Raw genomic sequence first — 16,894 nt, forward strand, 5'->3', positions numbered from 1 at the left:
GGTAACGAATGAGTGAATAATCTAGAGTGAAATTCTTGAAAACAATTGATGGTAACAAATATGTGATGCTATATTTCTCTAATGGCATAAAGCCAGAGTTTTCAACATCACAACTAGCCTTGATAATGTCAACTATGTCTACATATCAAAATATATACGAACCCACATGTGTATGTATGCATGTGTTCATCACATGAGAATGAAGTTTTGAATAATGAAGCTCTGAAGTATAGTCATTTTTCTAATACTAAGTTATCTAGAAAAGTAAAATATGTTTGCCATAATATGTGAATATAATAACAACTTATGCAATTTTTGGTGGCAAACTTTCCAAGACTGAAAGGTACTCAGTATTTTGTTAATTTCTCTAAACATGCTGAAAGCTATGGATTGTTCTAGCAGACAAATATGGTGAAATGTTGGTATTTTGGGCTTAGTAGTAGATTTTCACAGAGATAGTCTATAGAAAGATACAAATAAGACTGTTTTGTTTGCAGTTATTTGTAGCTAGAGTTCTAGGTAAAGACAGTTATATTATGATTTAAGCATTTATGGAAATTTAACTAAAATAGTTTTTATTGTATCATTCTTTTGCTCATGCTTCTCAATTTTCTACCCAATAATGACTAAATTCCTTAGTGTCATATTATAGACATTCTTGTAATCCAGTTCCAATCCACCTTTTTAGACTTATCTCAGACAATCCTTTCACATAGTCTTTCCTGGCAAACTGCATGAATCACTAATCCCTCACTTCATCCTCTCATTTTCTACCTTCATTCAATGTTCATCAAATCTTCTATGCCTCAAATACACTTCTCTCACTCCTCTTCCCCATCCCTAATGTTTACCTATTAGAAAAACTATGTATTTTTAATGGCCCAGCTCAATTACCATTTTCTCCATGGAATTTTCTTGTGACCTACCACTGGCCAGAAGTTTCTTAAATTTCTCCTAAGGCTTATTTATTTGCACCTCTTCTATGTACTTGGCATACTTTATTTTGTATTACTGTTATTTTTGCCTTTGTTTCATTTCTCTTCTTAGAGTCTAAACTCCCTGCAGGCAGAGACTGTGCCTTATTCTCCTCTCTATACCTTATTGCCTAGGAAAATGAGTTATATAGGTTAAGCACTCAATAAAAGTCATTGAATGATGACACAGCTCAACAGGGGTCTGATTATAGACAATTGTGATGAAAAATATAGAGTGATAAAAGGATGAGCAACAGTGAATGTAACTGTGGCTTTTTATTTTCTTTCAGATACATCTGCACGTCTTTCATATCAGAATAATGCTCAATTTGGAAAATATTCCATTCCTATCACTGTGAGTGATAGACACGGAATGTCATCAACAAAGATGTTGCATGTTAATCTCTGTGATTGTATTCATCCAGAACAATGTAAATTTGAGAAAGCAGTGTATCCAGACACAAGACTGGGCACATGGGCCATCCTTGCAATATTATTGGGTGTAGCATTACTATTTTGTAAGTCTTTTTGTTTAGTTGAACATAATAATGATGCTGGTTGGACTAGATGGTCTCTGAGATTCCTTCAAACCCAGAGATTCTGTGACAATGACATACTATCAGAATATAGGGCTTTATATTTTACAAATGATCTTCCTCACATCAACCCTGTGAGGGAAAATCATACCACTTTTATCAGTGATAAATCTGGACCTTTAGAAATGGCGACTTTCTAAAGGTCGGGCTGCTAGCAGGTGATAGAGCTGAGGATTGAGTCCAGGGCTTCTAATTGCAAGGCTCCTCCTCTTTGCACTGTACAACTTTTAAGTAAATATCTTTTATACTAATATTTAGGAACCAGGATGAAAATCACCATTATATAAGGCCTTCAAAAATGTTATCACTTTGGCTTTGCTTGTGTTGAGTTCCATACACGGGGATACATATACATATGCATAAATGTAATTTGTGTTTTTCTCCATTTCACTGGTTTCTATAGCAAAAAAAAATTATCACTAAGTAATCAGCTTACTTGATGATAAGCTCCTTTCTGCTTAACTAGGTTGGTCCTCAGAATGCAGAGCTCAGACCATTGTTAGGTGTCTGCTTGAAGACTCTCCAGAATAGTAGAATCTATCAGAGATTAAGCTCTATTTTCCTATTCTTTGAGAGCCTAGTTTTATCTTATACCACAAGGAGGCAACAGAGTAGGACTCCATGAAAAGCAATTACATTTTTCTTTTAAAATGTGAGTATATATTAAATATGTATAGGGTATCTCAGAAGTCTTAGTGCATGGTTATGCTATTAAAGCTTTAAAATGCACTAAAACTTTAGGGACACCATGTATTAATAGAAATGTATAATTTGATCCTTTTGTATTTTGCAGCCATATAAAGATTTGACATAGAACTTAAATCTTTAACAGTGGAGAAATGATGTAGTATTTTTTAATGAAGAGATAGATCAAGAACATTTATTCAGGATAGAATGATCTTTCTTTGCCTTGTATGCATAGAAACAATTTATACTTTTTGTATTCATTAGGATATTTGGGGGGAAAAAAACCTCTTCCCTAAATAGAAATTGTGAAGAGTGTAAATTTTATATGCTGCCCTAAGTTTATATCCTTTTTCTTGTGGAGGTTCTATTAGACTTCGGTTCTATGAGAGAATGCTTAAATTCATGTAAATACATTGGACTGCGGATTTTGAAACCTAAGTTAGCTTGGGTTTGGTCAATTTGGAGTGGCTGAAAGAAACCACTTAAAACACACTTGAAGGGGCAGCTAGGTGATACAGTGGATAGAGCACTGGCCCTGGATTCAGGAAGACCTGAGTTCAAATCCAGCCTCAGACACATAACACTTAACTAGCTGTGTGACCCTGGGCAAGTCATTTAACCCCATTGCCTACCCCCCCCAAAAAAAAACCGCACTTGATGATATTCTTCAATCGTATCCAGTTAATTCATAAGTGGAAAAATGAAGAATTGATACAAGGATCTAAAATAATCAGCTGAACAAATAATCACTATACATACCCTGTACTTCCTGTTTTGCATATTAAACTCAAATGATTCTGTTCCTCACCTAGGTGTCTTATTCACCTTAGTCTGTGGAATTTGGAGTCCCTCAAAAGTAAAAAAACCTTTTCCTGATGACATGGCTCAGCAAAATTTAATTATATCAAACACAGAAGCTCCTGGAGATGACAGAGTGGTAAGTAATGTGCTTTTAGGAACAAATCTTTAATCATGAATGGATTGTTTTGATAATGATGATGATGATGATGATGATGATGATGATGTAAGACTTTGCTTCTTCCCATAAAGAAATTTTGATGTCAGTAAAATTTTTTTTTAATAGCATCGGGTGCCTTGTTAGATAACAGAAGAATATTCGGAAAGCATTTGTTGATGACAGCATTAAATTTTGACATAGTTGCAGTGGCATAATTAAGAGACATTACTAATCAGTTTTCTACTGTAATCAATCTATCAGTAAGCACTTATTAAGTACATTCTGTATGCTAGGGCCAAAGAAAAATACAAAGAAAAGGGTGAAAATAGTCTCTGCTCTCAAGGAGCTTACCATGTAGCTTGGGAAACCAACATATAGATATATAGGTATATAAAACACATATACATAATAGGATATAAGGTAATTTTGAGGGAAACTTTCCGTGCTTATGATTTTAAACCTACTACTTGGGATTGTGTCTTCTTAAGCAATAAAAGTGTTTTAGGTAAAAGAGCTGAACATGTTTTGTCTGATTGTTGACCAGATGATAATGATACCTTTCTATTTTAAAAAAAGCGCTTAATTTACTTTGTTCATTCTACTGGCAGAAAGCGTTTCAGGGAAAATTGAACTCTTTATGGTTCATTTATCCTAGAAATGTCTTTTTAAGTCCTTTCACCCTTCTCTTTAAACATAGGACAACCCTTCCCAAATTCCCTAATAACACATGATAAGAGATGGCATACATATGAGTATATAGCCTTTTTTCTTATAGGATTCAAAGCATCTCCTATATAATAAAATATATGTTTATTGAATACCTACTATATGATCAGGACAGTACTACATGCTATCAGTGGTACAAAAGAAACATGAAACATACTTTCTACTTTCATGGATTTTTAAACTTACATGGAGATACAGGTTGTATCATCATGAAACTAGGGAATGTCAACATGAGGCAATGAATGTATGATTGAATGCTGTAAGGCGAATGAATGTGCAAAGAGTTCAGTGAAGGAAGGTAGGACTGTGTATGGGCATACCTTGGAGATATTGAAAGTTCGGTTCCAGACCATCAACAATAAAGTGATTCTCACAATGAAGTAAGTCATATGAATTGTTTGCTTCCCCAGTGCATATAAAAGTTATATTCATACTATAATGTAGTCTATTAAGTGTACAATAGTATTATGTCTAAAAACAAGGTACATACTCTAATTAAAAAATACTTTATTGTAAAAAATACTAACTATCACCTGAGCATTGGGTCAGTCATAATCTTTTTGCTGGTATAAGGTCTTGCCTCAGTGTTGATGTCTGCTGAATGATAAACGTAGTGGTTGCTGAATGCTGGAATGAGTGTGGCAATTTCTTAAAATAAGACAACAATGAAGTTTGCTCCACCCATTGACTTTTCCTTTCAATTGAACTTTTAGAGGCATTGTAGGGTTATTAATTGGCCTTATTTCAATATTGTTGTGTCTCAGGGAGTAGGGAAGCCTGAGAAGAGGTAGGGAGAAAATGGCTGGTAGATGGAGTAGTCAGAACACATACAATATTTATCAACTAAATTTGCCAAGCAATTTGACATAGATTATATGTGTAGTTATGCAAAACCCATTTCTGTGTAAGCTATGCTGTGAAAGAAAACAGACAAAAAACCCAAGGAAAATGAAAGAAAAGGTATCTTTGATCTACATTCAGGGTCCACCAGTTCTTTCTCTGGAGAGGGCCAGCACCTTTCATTTTAAGTCCTTCATAATTGTCTTACACCATTGTGTTGCTGACAATAGCTAAGCTATTCACAATAGATCATCATACGATATTGCTGTTACCCTGTACAATGTTCTCCTGGTTCTGCTCATTCCACTTTGCATCAGTTCATGTAATTCTTTCTAGTTTTTTTTTCTGAGAGCATCCTGATTGTCATTTCTTATAGCACAATAGTGTTTCATCACAACCATATACAACAATTTGTTCATCCATTTCCCCAGTTGATGGACATCCTCTCAATTTCCAATTCTTTGCCACCATGAAAAGAGCTGCTATAAATATTTTTGTACCTATGCATTCTTTTCCTTTTTTTTTTTTAAATCTCTTTGGAATACACACCTACTAGTGGTATTGCTGAATCAACAGGTTTGCATGGTTTTACAGCCCTTTGGGCATACTTTCAAATTGCTCTCCAGAATGGTTGAATCAATATTCAACTTTACTAATAGTGCATGTGTGTTAATTTTCCCACATCTCCTCCAGCATTTGTCATTTTCTTTTTATGTCATATTAGCCAATCTTATTGGTATGTGGTGGTAGCTCAGAGTTGTTTTAATTTGCACTTCTCTAATCTATAGTGATTTAGAGCATTTTTTCACATGACTATAGATAGTTTTGATTACTTTTTCTGAAAACTGTCTTTTCGTATCATTTGACAATGTGTCAATTGAGGAATGGAACTTAATTCTATAAATTTGACTCAGTTTTCTATATATTTAAGAAATGATGTCTTTATCAGAGACACTTGCTGTAAATTTTTTTTCACAGTAATGATTACTATGTATTTCCCTCCATCTTATTTCCCCTCTGTTTATCCTACTCTCTCCTTTCACTCTGTCCATTCTCAAAAGTGTTTTGCTTCTGACTTTTACCTTCCCCAATGTGCCCTGCCTTCTATTACCCCCCTTTCTTACCCCCTTCCCTTCCTACTTTACTATATGCTAAGATAGATTTCTACACTCAACTGAGTATATATACTATTCCCTCTTTGAGTCAGTTTTGATGAGAATTTGGTTCATGAGCTCCCCTCCACCTTTCCTGCATCTTCCCCTCCACTGTAAAATCTCTTTTATACCTCTTTTATGCCAGATAATTTATCCCATTCCACCTTTACCTTTCTGTTTCTCCCATTGTATTCTTCTTTCTCACCCTTTAATTTTTTAAAGATAATCATTCCATCATATTCAATTCACATCGTGCTTTCTATGTGTACTCCTTCTAACTGCCCTGGTAATAAGAAAGTTTTTAGGAGTTATAAATTTCTTTTTCCCATATAGAAATATAAACATTTTAACCTTATTGAATACCTCATGATTTCTCTTTCCTGTTTACCTTTTTATGCTTCTTTTGAGTCTTGCATTTGAAAGTCAAATGTTCTATTCAGCTCTGGTCTTTTCATCAGGAGGGCTTAGAAGTCTTCTTTTTAATTGAGTGTCCATTTTTTCCCCCTGAAGGATCATACTCAGTTTTTTTTGGTAGATGATTCTTGGTTGTAATCCTAGCTCTTTTGCCCTCCAGAATGTTGTAATCCAAGCCCTCCAATCCTTTAACTTGGAAGCTGTTAAATCTTGTGTTATCCTGACTGTGGCTCCACAATATTTGAATTGTTTCTTTTTTGGTTGCTTGTGGTATTTACTTCTTAACCTGAGAACTCTGGAATTTGACTACAATATTCCTAAGAGTTTTCTTTTGGGATCTCTTTTAGGAGGTGATTGGTGGATTCTTTCAATTTCTATTTTACCCTCTGGTTCTAAAATATCAGGGCAGTTTTCCTTGACAATTTCATGAATGATGATGTCTTTCAGATAGTCTAGTAATTTTTTAACAATATCTCTCCTTGATTTATCTTCCGGCTCAGTTGTTTTCCCAATGAGATGTTTTACGTTGTCTTCTATTTTTCTCATTCTTTTGATTTTGTTTTATTGTTTCTTGGTGTCTCATAAAGTCATTAGCTTCCACTTGCCCAATTCTAATTTCTAAGGCATTATTTTCTTCAGTGAGCTTTTGTACCTCCTTTTCCATTTGCCCAATTCTGCTTTTCAAGGCATTCTTTTCTTCATTGGATTTTTGTGCTTCTTTTAGATTTGCCCTATTCTGTTTTTTAAGGTGTTGTTTTCTTCAGTATTTTTTTTTGTGCTTCCTTTACCAAGCTGTTGATTCTTTTTTCATGATTTTCTTGCATCACTCTCATATCTCTTAATAATTTTTCTTCTACCTCTCTTGACTTTTAAAATCCTTTTTTTGAGCTCCCTCATGGCCTAGGGCCAATTCATGTTTTCCTTTGAGGCTTTGGATGTAAGAATCTTGACTTTGTTATCTCTTCTGAGTTTCTGTTTTGATCTTCCCTGTCACCATAGTAACTTTTTTCTTTTTGAGTCAATTGGGGTTAAGTGACTTGCCCAGAGTCACACAGCTAGTGAGTGTTATGTGTCTGAGGCCGGATTTAAACTCAGGTCCTCCTGAATCCAGGGTTGGTGCTCTATCCACTGTACCACCTAGCTGCCCCGGTAACTTTCTGTAGTCAGGATCTCTTTTTTTTGCTGTTTGCTAATTTTCCAGCCTATTTGTTGACTTTTAACTCTATGCTAAAGTGGGGCCCTGCTTCCAGAATGGAAGAGACACTGTCCTAAGCTTTGGGTTTTGTGGTGCAGCTGTTTTTAGAGGTAATTCTGGGAACTTATAAGTTTTTGGTTCTTCCAGGTTGGTATGATCTAGGGAGAGATGTGTTTGTTACTCTCCTGTACTGTGCACCAGTCTGTGAGTAACCATAAACACTGTTTTCCACCCTGGAACTGTGACCAGGTACTGGCTCCCCTGTGGCCACAAACTCTGGTGTGCAAGTGCTTCTCTTTGCCCCAAGACTGATACCTAGGATTGTGACCCAGATCCAAGTATGGGCAATGCAACAGTACCAGCAAAGGGACCCCTGTAATCACCTTTTGACCAGTTGTCTTACCCCCTTACCATCTGTGAGCTGAGAGGTCTGGAAACCACCACTGCTGGTCACCTCCAAGGCCTGCTCCTCATTTTCTGGGGCCCAGTCTGTGCTGGTCTGCATTCTACTCTCACCCTGGTGCAACAAACCTTTTCTACTGAACTTCTAAGTTGTCTTAGCCTGGAAAATTGTTTCACTACATCCTTTTGTGGGTTCTGCTACTCTAGAATTTCTTTTAAAGCATTATTTAAAGGCAGTTGGAGAAGTTTGGGAGAGAACTCAGGTGAGTCCCTATCTTTTCTCTGTCATTGTGGCTAATCTTCTGTTAGGCCCAACTTGATATACTGATCATTCTCCTTGGTACAGAACACAGAAACAAAATCAGAATTGAGTATTTCTGCCCTTTAACCTATCTTCAGTCAATTACTTTCTCTTTCTTGTGTCAGCAGGATTTTACAAGAGATTAGACACAGATGTGAGAAGTTTCAAATGAAGAACTGACATGTCTTGGTGATTAGTGGAGATCTGAGGGTTAAAGGAAAGAAAGGGCTCAAAGAGGCTGCCCAAGGTTTCATACCTACTTGAATGTTTGTATTACTGAAAGAAAGAGAAGAATTAGTTTGTGGAGTTTATTTGTCATTACATTAATATAGTAGGGTTGACCACAATGGAAAATGTTGTTTTTTTTCCCCCCTTCTTCTATGCTTATGCTTAACTGGTATATTGAACCCACATATAAAACAGTAATATCTTAGCCTCTCTATGTGTTGTTTACAATAAGGTAGATCAATTCTAGGTTTGTCTACCCAAGAAAACATGCTATGCTTTCCCATTCAATTAGACTTTAAAAACTTCTTAAAATAACTAATATTCATGTTTAATTCCTCCTCTAAAGTCCTAACCTAGTAGTTCATTATGGCATGAAGGTGATGCCAAACTTTGGAATGCTATAGTTGCTGGCTGCAGGGCCTACAAAGCTGAAAAGTATCTGGGACTAGTGACAAGACTGTGTATCATGGAGAAGCCTGTCTGTCTAAATTTTGAGGCACTTACTATCAGAAAATTAGTTACCAGGTAATTTATTTTTAGGCATAATAACTCCTAGAGACTATCTACTAAGGTATGGAGGGCATATGCCCACTGATGAAATTATGGCTCTTTTATAGTTTTAAAGTTAAAAATCATGATAAACTAGAAGTTTTAGAAACATTTCAAAGTAGAATATGAAATAAAAAATAATATTTAAGGAAATGAAAGACCTAAGAGTGATTCAATACATTTCTCACATACTGTTTTAAACTATTGTATAAGAAAATGAGAGCTCCTGACAAAGTCATGTGGGAACATTTGAGAAAGAAAAAATCTTTTGCTCAAGAGTTCAAGGAGATCTTTTGCTCAAGAGTTCAAGGAAGACTTCAGGGAGGAGGTGGCATCTAAGCTGAACTTTGGAGGAAGTTGGCTATCCTGAAAGGTCCTGGTGAGCAGGGAATGTGTCCCGGCTTGTGGGTCAGTCCTTATGGAAGAATGTTGGGTTTGGGGGATATATATGTGTGTGTGTGTGTGCACGCATGCACATATATATGTACATTGGTGTATCTATGTGTATATACATGTATATATGTATGTGTACACATATGCATACATATTTATACATTATATAATATATAGTTGTGTAATATGTAAATATATTTTATATTTATTTTATTATATATTCATATTCTGTTTGGCTGTAACATAGCCTAAAATTCCAGGCTGTACAGATTAGCTCTTGTCCTTAGGGAGTCACTAATGTTTTTTCAGCAGTGTATATTGACTTAAGTTTTGGTAAAATTAGGTTGGCATTTGAATGGATAAGTTAGAAAAGGGCGAGACTACAGGGAGTAGAGACTGATCAGGAGCATTATATCAATACAAGAGAACATTAGGGTCTAAATTAGAGTGGTATCATTGTGAGTGGAGAGAAGGAGGAAGAACATGAGAGGCTATGGAGATAGAATCAGTGAGACTGGGCAATTGATTGGATGTATAGGGTATAGGAAAAGGAAAACTTAAAGAATGCCCAAAGATTTTGAGCATGGATAATTGAAAAAAAATGGTGGTATTGTCTAAAGAATAGGGAATTTGGATTGAGAGCCAGATATAGTTGAAAAAGGTGATGTTCAGCTTGAGAAATGAATTTAATGTTCATTATGACATTGAAGTGGAAATTGTCACCAGGAAAAAGGAGATGTGAAGCTGGAGTTTAAGAGAATGGTCTTGATATATAGATTTTGGAGTCATTTGAGAAGTGTGAGGGACCTTAGAGGACATTAAGTCCAAACCTCTGATTTTAGAAATGGGAAAATGGTTTGCCCAAGATCACACAGCTAGTGGCTGAGTTGAGATTTGAACCCAAGTCTTTAGTGGCTTATCCACTACCCTTCACTATCTCATGAACTGGTCATTGAACCCATGGAAGAGGATAATATAATCAAAAGCAAGCATATAGAGAAAACGAGAGTTACAAATACAACTTATCCCAGGAAATGAATTAAAGCAAAAAAGTAAATGAAACATTAATGCTCTTTTAAAACAAATATTTAGAGCAATTTTTCCACGGCAGAAGGTAACAACTTGAGTTTTAGATGTGCTGAGTTTAAAATGACTGAGTAACAAATATCTACTTGAAGATACCACACCAGACCTTGGGTAAGTGGTAAGAAAGGAAAATATAGAAATTTCAATCATCTGCATAGAGGTGTTATCATGTAACTATCAAATGTATGAACCCTCAGGGAGAAGAGAGACTAATAGAAAAAAAAAATAGAAGGTAATAGACAAGGTTGATGCTTAACATCCATTATTTGACAATGATGTAGATTGTGTATATGATTCAGGGTTGTGCTGGAGTCAGTTGGAACCAGATTACCAACTGCTAAATTTTCAATATGAGTCGTAAATTATTAAATTTTCAGTGAATTTATACCTCAGAAATCAATCAGTGCTACAAATTAGGTCTTGGTTTATTGTTTTCTTAATTGTCTAAAACTAAGAAAGTAATGGAGAAAATGTTAATGCGAATTAAATGTAAAAATAGTATCTTGCTGAACAATTATTTTTTCTGGAGAGCTGATTATTTGACATTTCCTAGCATACCACTATTGTTGATCATTATTTTCAAATGTTGCTACACTAAATCAACTTGGCAGCTCCAGGGAGATTTTTATAATGATATTTATAAGCCTAGAAAAAAATGTGAAAGTAGTGCCATCAAAAGCTCACTTCTTTCAAATAAGCTTTCATTGATACTTTTTATTTCTAGTATCACCATAATAGCCTTTCTCTACTCCTCTCCCTGCAAAAGAGCCTTCCCATAGCACAATCTGAGACAGAATGGAGCAAAATCACTTAAGGAGATTGTTGGTCCATTGTTTCAGTTGTGTCTGACTCTGCAGCCCCATTTGGGGCTTTCTTGGCAAAGATATTCCAGTGGTTTACTATTTTCTTCAGCTAGTTTTACGGGTGAGGAAACTGAAGCAAAAAAGGTTAAATGGGTTGCCCAGGCTCACAAAAACTAGTAAGAGTCTGAGACCAGATCTGAACTCACGAAGAGGAGTCTTCTCCTGACTTTAGCACTCTATCCACTGCACCACCTAGCTACCCCAACATTTAGGATGCATAGCTCTTCTTATCTCTCAGTTTAGGTGCCACCTCCTCCTACCCTTCCATTTTTCCCAAATGAAAGAGTTCTCTTCCCTGTCCACTTTTTGTGAAGTACTTTGACTAGATTGCTCCTGACTCTGTCACTTCACAGCTTGTATTCTATTTATCTGCATACGTGTTATGTAACATTCACTCCCACCATTCCCTACAGCAGAATGCAAACTTCTTGTCAGCACAGATTGTCATTTTTTATCACTGTATCCCTAATTCTCACTGTAATATATGATTAACTTTTATCGAAATAATGCTAAGGACAGACCTGCTTTACAATGAATTTCATTTCATAACACATCCTAGGGTACAAATAGTAAAGTTTAATTACCTAAATATTATTGCAAACCAATGTATTCCTCTTTCCTTTGCACCTGTCATCATACGTTGCATTCCTTGATCACATGACATAAATAGCTCTATTTTCTTTCAGTGTTCCACAAATGGATTTGCTACACAGATGCTTAATGGTAATGGCCAAAGTTTTTGTGGCACTTTGGGATCAGGAATTAAAAATGGGGGACAGGAATGCTTTGAAATGATGAAAGGACATCAGACCTTGGAATCCTGTCGAGGAGGAGGAGGCCATCACACTCTGGAATCCTGTCGAGGAGGACATCACACACTGGATTCATGCAGGAGTGGAGGACATGTTGAAGTTGATACCTGCAGATATACATACTCTGAGTGGCACAATTATACTCAACCACGTCTTGGTGAAGTGAGTTTTCTGGGTAGTCTCCAGGCTATAATGTTTGTATTAGAAGTTTTGAGAATATATATGAGTGTGTATATATAGATATATGGATATTTATATCCATATATCTATATGTGTATATATTGACTATATATAGAGATCTCTATATATACACACACATATTTATACAAATATACATATATAATATGTGTGTATACACATGTGTATACATAAGTATATATGCATACATGTACTGAATGGTAGACTTGTAATAATAGGCTAAACTAAATTTATATTTTGGGAAACAGTTATTCTGTATTTTCAGTGTATATTTATTTATGTTTAGTCAGAAACAGATTTTATTTTATCCATTACATTTCACTTAATATGTGTCTTCAGTACCATTAGCATATCTAATGTCACCCATTAAAACTCTTTTATATCATTTAAGTGTTTCGCTGTACAAAGTCACTTAATCAAGTAGAATTTAGAAAAAAGCACATATTTAAAATTCACAGACTCCTTAAGTCTGTGTGTTTTACTGTCTGTACTCCCTCTCTCCAAACAAGTTCATGACACCAATATAGGGCTTTGAGAGGTGAATAGAGAATGAAAAAAGAAGAGATATTCTAACCACTTTCTTCTCTCTCTAAGATTTCCAATGCTTTGATCATTTTTTTATTCATATACCGCAAAGTCCTTAATCTTTTTTGGATCTTTACCTGAGATAGGAAGGATTTATGACTTATCATTGATCTATTGCCTATTGTGGGTAAATACAAGTCTAGGCCTGGTTTTCTTTGTTTTTTGTGAATCTGGTTTTCATGTCACAAGGTAACTCTAAGCTCAAATTGGAAAGAGGGTAGGATAGTGGAACCATTTACCTGTGGTTCTTTGGTTCAATACACTTGGAAGCTTATTCTTTGGGAAAGCTTCTGGTGGTTGGGTGGGAAGAATGGCACTTTACAGCAAAAGTTTTGCAAATCAGTACCAATTATGGACAAGGAAATTTGGTAGACAAAGAACAGGAGGATTGAGACAGAGACTTCTTTTCAAAATGTATAACCTTCAAATGAACTTCGTTTTGTGTTTCTTGTAATTTCATTGATTTCATTTGAACTATGTGGAAAAATTTTCCATTGTTGCTAATTGTTTGGGGGAACTTGATTTTGATGTACAGAGATATAGTTCTAGATTATTTACCAAATGTACTGAACCAAAACTGCAAAGATCTGAGTCCTGGTTCTACCTACATTTCGTGAGCAAATACTGCTTTTAGTTGTAATTTCCTGATGGAAACATGATTATGAAGAACACATTTGTGCACAACCTTCTAACTGCATGATTGCTATAGATCTGCTAAATGTTGATTTTATAGTATGCTTATGATACAGGCCAACCATGTACATTTTTTGTGTGTAGGAATCCATTAGAGGACACACTCTGGTTAAAAATTAAGCAATCAAAGGTAAATAAAAATAATTTTTACATTAATCTACTTAGGTGCCTCTTTAAAAATAATAAAATGTGTTTTCTTACTTTGTAGAAATTGCATCTCTGCAACCAGAATGAAGACAACACCAATGCTCAAGACTATGTTCTTACATATAACTATGAAGGAAGAGGCTCCACAGCTGGTTCTGTAGGGTGTTGCAGTGAGCGCCATGAAGAAGAAGGGCTTGAATTTTTAGATCAGCTGGAACCCAAATTTGCTACATTAGCACAAACATGCATGAAGAGATAAATGTGTTGCTAATAGTTCTACACTTTTTTCCAAATAGTTTGGAAGATTCCAAAAAGTACAAAAAAAATAAATTTGATGACTATCATGAGGGTGAATTTTTCTTCATTTTGAAGGAGGGTTTACTTGCTCACCCTCACATTTTTTTTCCTGCAAGTCTATTTACCTCTTCCAAGATGCCAACATATGGCAAAATGAAATAAATTATCTTGGGGGCAAATAGAGAAATGACTGTTTCTAAGGCTCCAATATAAGAATTAAAAGTTCTGTATTCACTTGTATAATTTTTCCTCTCTCCTTCCCTCATCCTAAAAAGCAAAAACATTTTGCCATTAAAACTTTGTTGATGGTGCTTTGACAGCATACCAAGTGATTTCCATGCCAACAGTCTTGTAGACTATAAGAATTTCAAACCATTTCAATACAATAAGACAGTACTTGGAACTTTTGTCAGGTGATGTGGCTTGATCATATAGAAGGATGAGAGAAAGGGGAGAGAGAGAAGGAGGGAAAGAGGACAGAAGAAGAGGGAAGTGGAGGGGGAGAGAAAGACTTTTATACTCACTACCTTAAAACAGTAACAATAAAAATTAAACTAACTGAACATAATACTGACTCTTGAGGCAGAGGACCTGTACTCAAATTCTCCCTTTGATGCTTACTATTTGTATGACCTTTGGTAAGTCTCTTAACCTTCCTGTGCCTCAGTTTCCTCATCTGTAAAATCAGGGGCCCAGCACCTTAGCTATACTCTTACATTAAATATATGGAACTACTTTTTCTTTAATCTCTCTGTGAGTTAGAAGCCCTTACTCATTTCTCTGACTTGGTTGTTCCCTTCCATTCATTGGCAGAAATCAGAATGACCTTTCAGTACTAAAACTACAGGATGAACAACATGATTTTCTCTTTGAAGAGGTGAGAAGAATGACTTGTTTCTGATTGGACAATCTCTTTTCAATATGAAGCTTACCTCTAATAATGTACAGCATTGCAACATGCTAAACTCTCTTTTACTGCTTATCAACAATGATGTAGACAGTAAGTTTTAATAGTTGTTTAGTTTTCCACAGCTCCCTTGAAACTTGTGCAGAGTGACTTATAAATTTTTAAAAGAGTTAGGATTATACAACTGAACTTAGTAAGCCACAAACAGCAAAGACTGAATACATGTGGAGTATTTTGCGTCATAATCAGATCAAAATAGCCAATCTTTCATGATATAATTATTATTTTCATGGCGATTAGTCATAATGAGTAAAGAAAATGTAATGGTTGCTTTTACATGGCTAAAGCAAGTTTTTGATAGTTCCCAGAATAGTTGGGGTATGAACATTCTCTAAACAAAGAAGTGTGGAGGTCGAGCTACCTGTGTTCCCCTGAGTTTATGCATTATGAGGTATATAAATGGACCTCAGGACACCTTCTTTCTTGGCCTACATATCATTTCTTTCTTTCTCCACTTCTACCTCCTTTCTATGTGAGCTGGACTTCTACAAATGTTCCTTTATCTTCTCCTGCTTCAAGAATCATTGTAATTAGGGGCAGCTAAATTAGGGGCACAGTGGATATAGCACCAACCCTGGAGTCAGGAGGACCTGAATTCAAATCCTGCCTCAGACACTTAACACTTACTAGCTGTGTGACCTTGGGCAAGTCACTTAACCCTAATTGCCTCACCAAAAAAAAAAAAAGAATCATAATTTAAGAGAAGTCACTGCCTCCTCCTCACACTTTATTTCCTAGGACTACCCCACAAACACTATCGATTTGAGATTTAATTAGAATAATAAGGAAATTAGCCACTGGAAGATTGAGTTGTCATAACTTAAGTTTGTCCTCATCCGATGTAAATTAATGTGACCAGATTGTTTCCTTTGTGATTGCAAAGTAAGAGAATGAGGGTTTTGAAGTAGATAGCATAAGAATCCAGAGAAAATTTTTTAGCATGAGAAAACTGGGAGAGGGAACCTGAAATTTTGGAGCAGAAGAGGTTTCAGGACATGAGAGAAAAGCAGGGGAAAGGAAAAAGAGGGAATAGGATGATAAAGACTACTTTTGCCTCCTTATATATTGTGTAGGACTTATCCTCCATTCTTCCTCTTCCTCCTGGTAGCCAAGGATTGCTGTCATTTAACTTGGCATAGTGAATAGAATGTCAGGCCTGAAATCAGGCAGATTCATCTTCCTGAGTTCAAATCTGGCTTCAGACACTTACTAGCTGTGTGACCCTGGGCAAGTCAATTAACCCTGTTTACCTCAGTTTCCTCATTTGTAAAATAAGCTGGAGAAGGAAATGGCAAACCACTCCAATGTCTTTGCCAAGAAGACCTTAAATGGAGTCATGAGAAATTGGACACAGTTAACTAAACAACCAAAACTCTTGTAAGGTCCCTTTTATACTACCCAGCCCCTCCCCTTTCCCCTGTATCCCTTACTTTCCTCTGCTCTGGAACTTAAATAAATTTAAGGGGAAAAGGGTTTATGTAAGCTTGGTGGGGTAGCTTAAGTAAGATTGGTGAAAAGAGGGAACTACAATTAGCTATATTCATCCCAAAAGTGTGGGTATTTTATATATACAGCTTAGTGGGAGCTTTTGTAGGAAATATTTATGTAGATGCAGTATTTTGCATTGGATATGCATTTTGTACTTTGAATTAATTTGCTGTTGAAATGTCCATTTAAAATTCAAACTTTTGAAAGTATGTTATATCTTTTTATATTTTAAAAAAGTTAATACCCTTTTGGTCAATTGGTATTATCTTTATACTGTATAATCCTAAATTGTGTGTTACCTTAACCAGATAGTATGGATATTTAAAAGGAAAACTTCAAAA

The 16,894-nt window shown here is 35.6% G+C and overlaps 1 protein-coding gene across 3 annotated transcripts in view; it reads left to right on the plus strand.

The window, feature by feature from the left end:
• Positions 1 to 15,754, plus strand: part of LOC110212570 (desmocollin-2-like) — a 65,763-nt gene extending 50,009 nt beyond the window's left edge. Inside the window, exons 13-17 of one of the 3 annotated variants that reach the window (XM_078153446.1) lie at positions 1,265 to 1,492; positions 3,070 to 3,194; positions 12,053 to 12,340; positions 13,739 to 13,784; positions 13,884 to 13,968. In XM_078153446.1, coding sequence (XP_078009572.1) covers positions 1,265 to 1,492; positions 3,070 to 3,194; positions 12,053 to 12,340; positions 13,739 to 13,774 — 677 coding nt within the window. In that variant the 3' untranslated portion in view covers positions 13,775 to 13,784; positions 13,884 to 13,968. Of the gene's footprint in view, positions 1 to 1,264; positions 1,493 to 3,069; positions 3,195 to 12,052; positions 12,341 to 13,738; positions 13,785 to 13,862 lie in introns of all 3 variants that reach the window. The other 2 variants (XM_020992579.2, XM_020992578.2) reach the window with 2 other exon arrangements.
• Positions 15,755 to 16,894: the final 1,140 nt, after the last annotated feature.

The sequence above is a fragment of the Phascolarctos cinereus genome, unplaced genomic scaffold, assembly GCF_003287225.1.
Source record: "Phascolarctos cinereus isolate Bilbo 61053 unplaced genomic scaffold, phaCin_HiC Scaffold_4;HRSCAF=312, whole genome shotgun sequence".
In the NCBI taxonomy this organism is placed as follows: Eukaryota; Metazoa; Chordata; class Mammalia; order Diprotodontia; family Phascolarctidae; genus Phascolarctos; species Phascolarctos cinereus.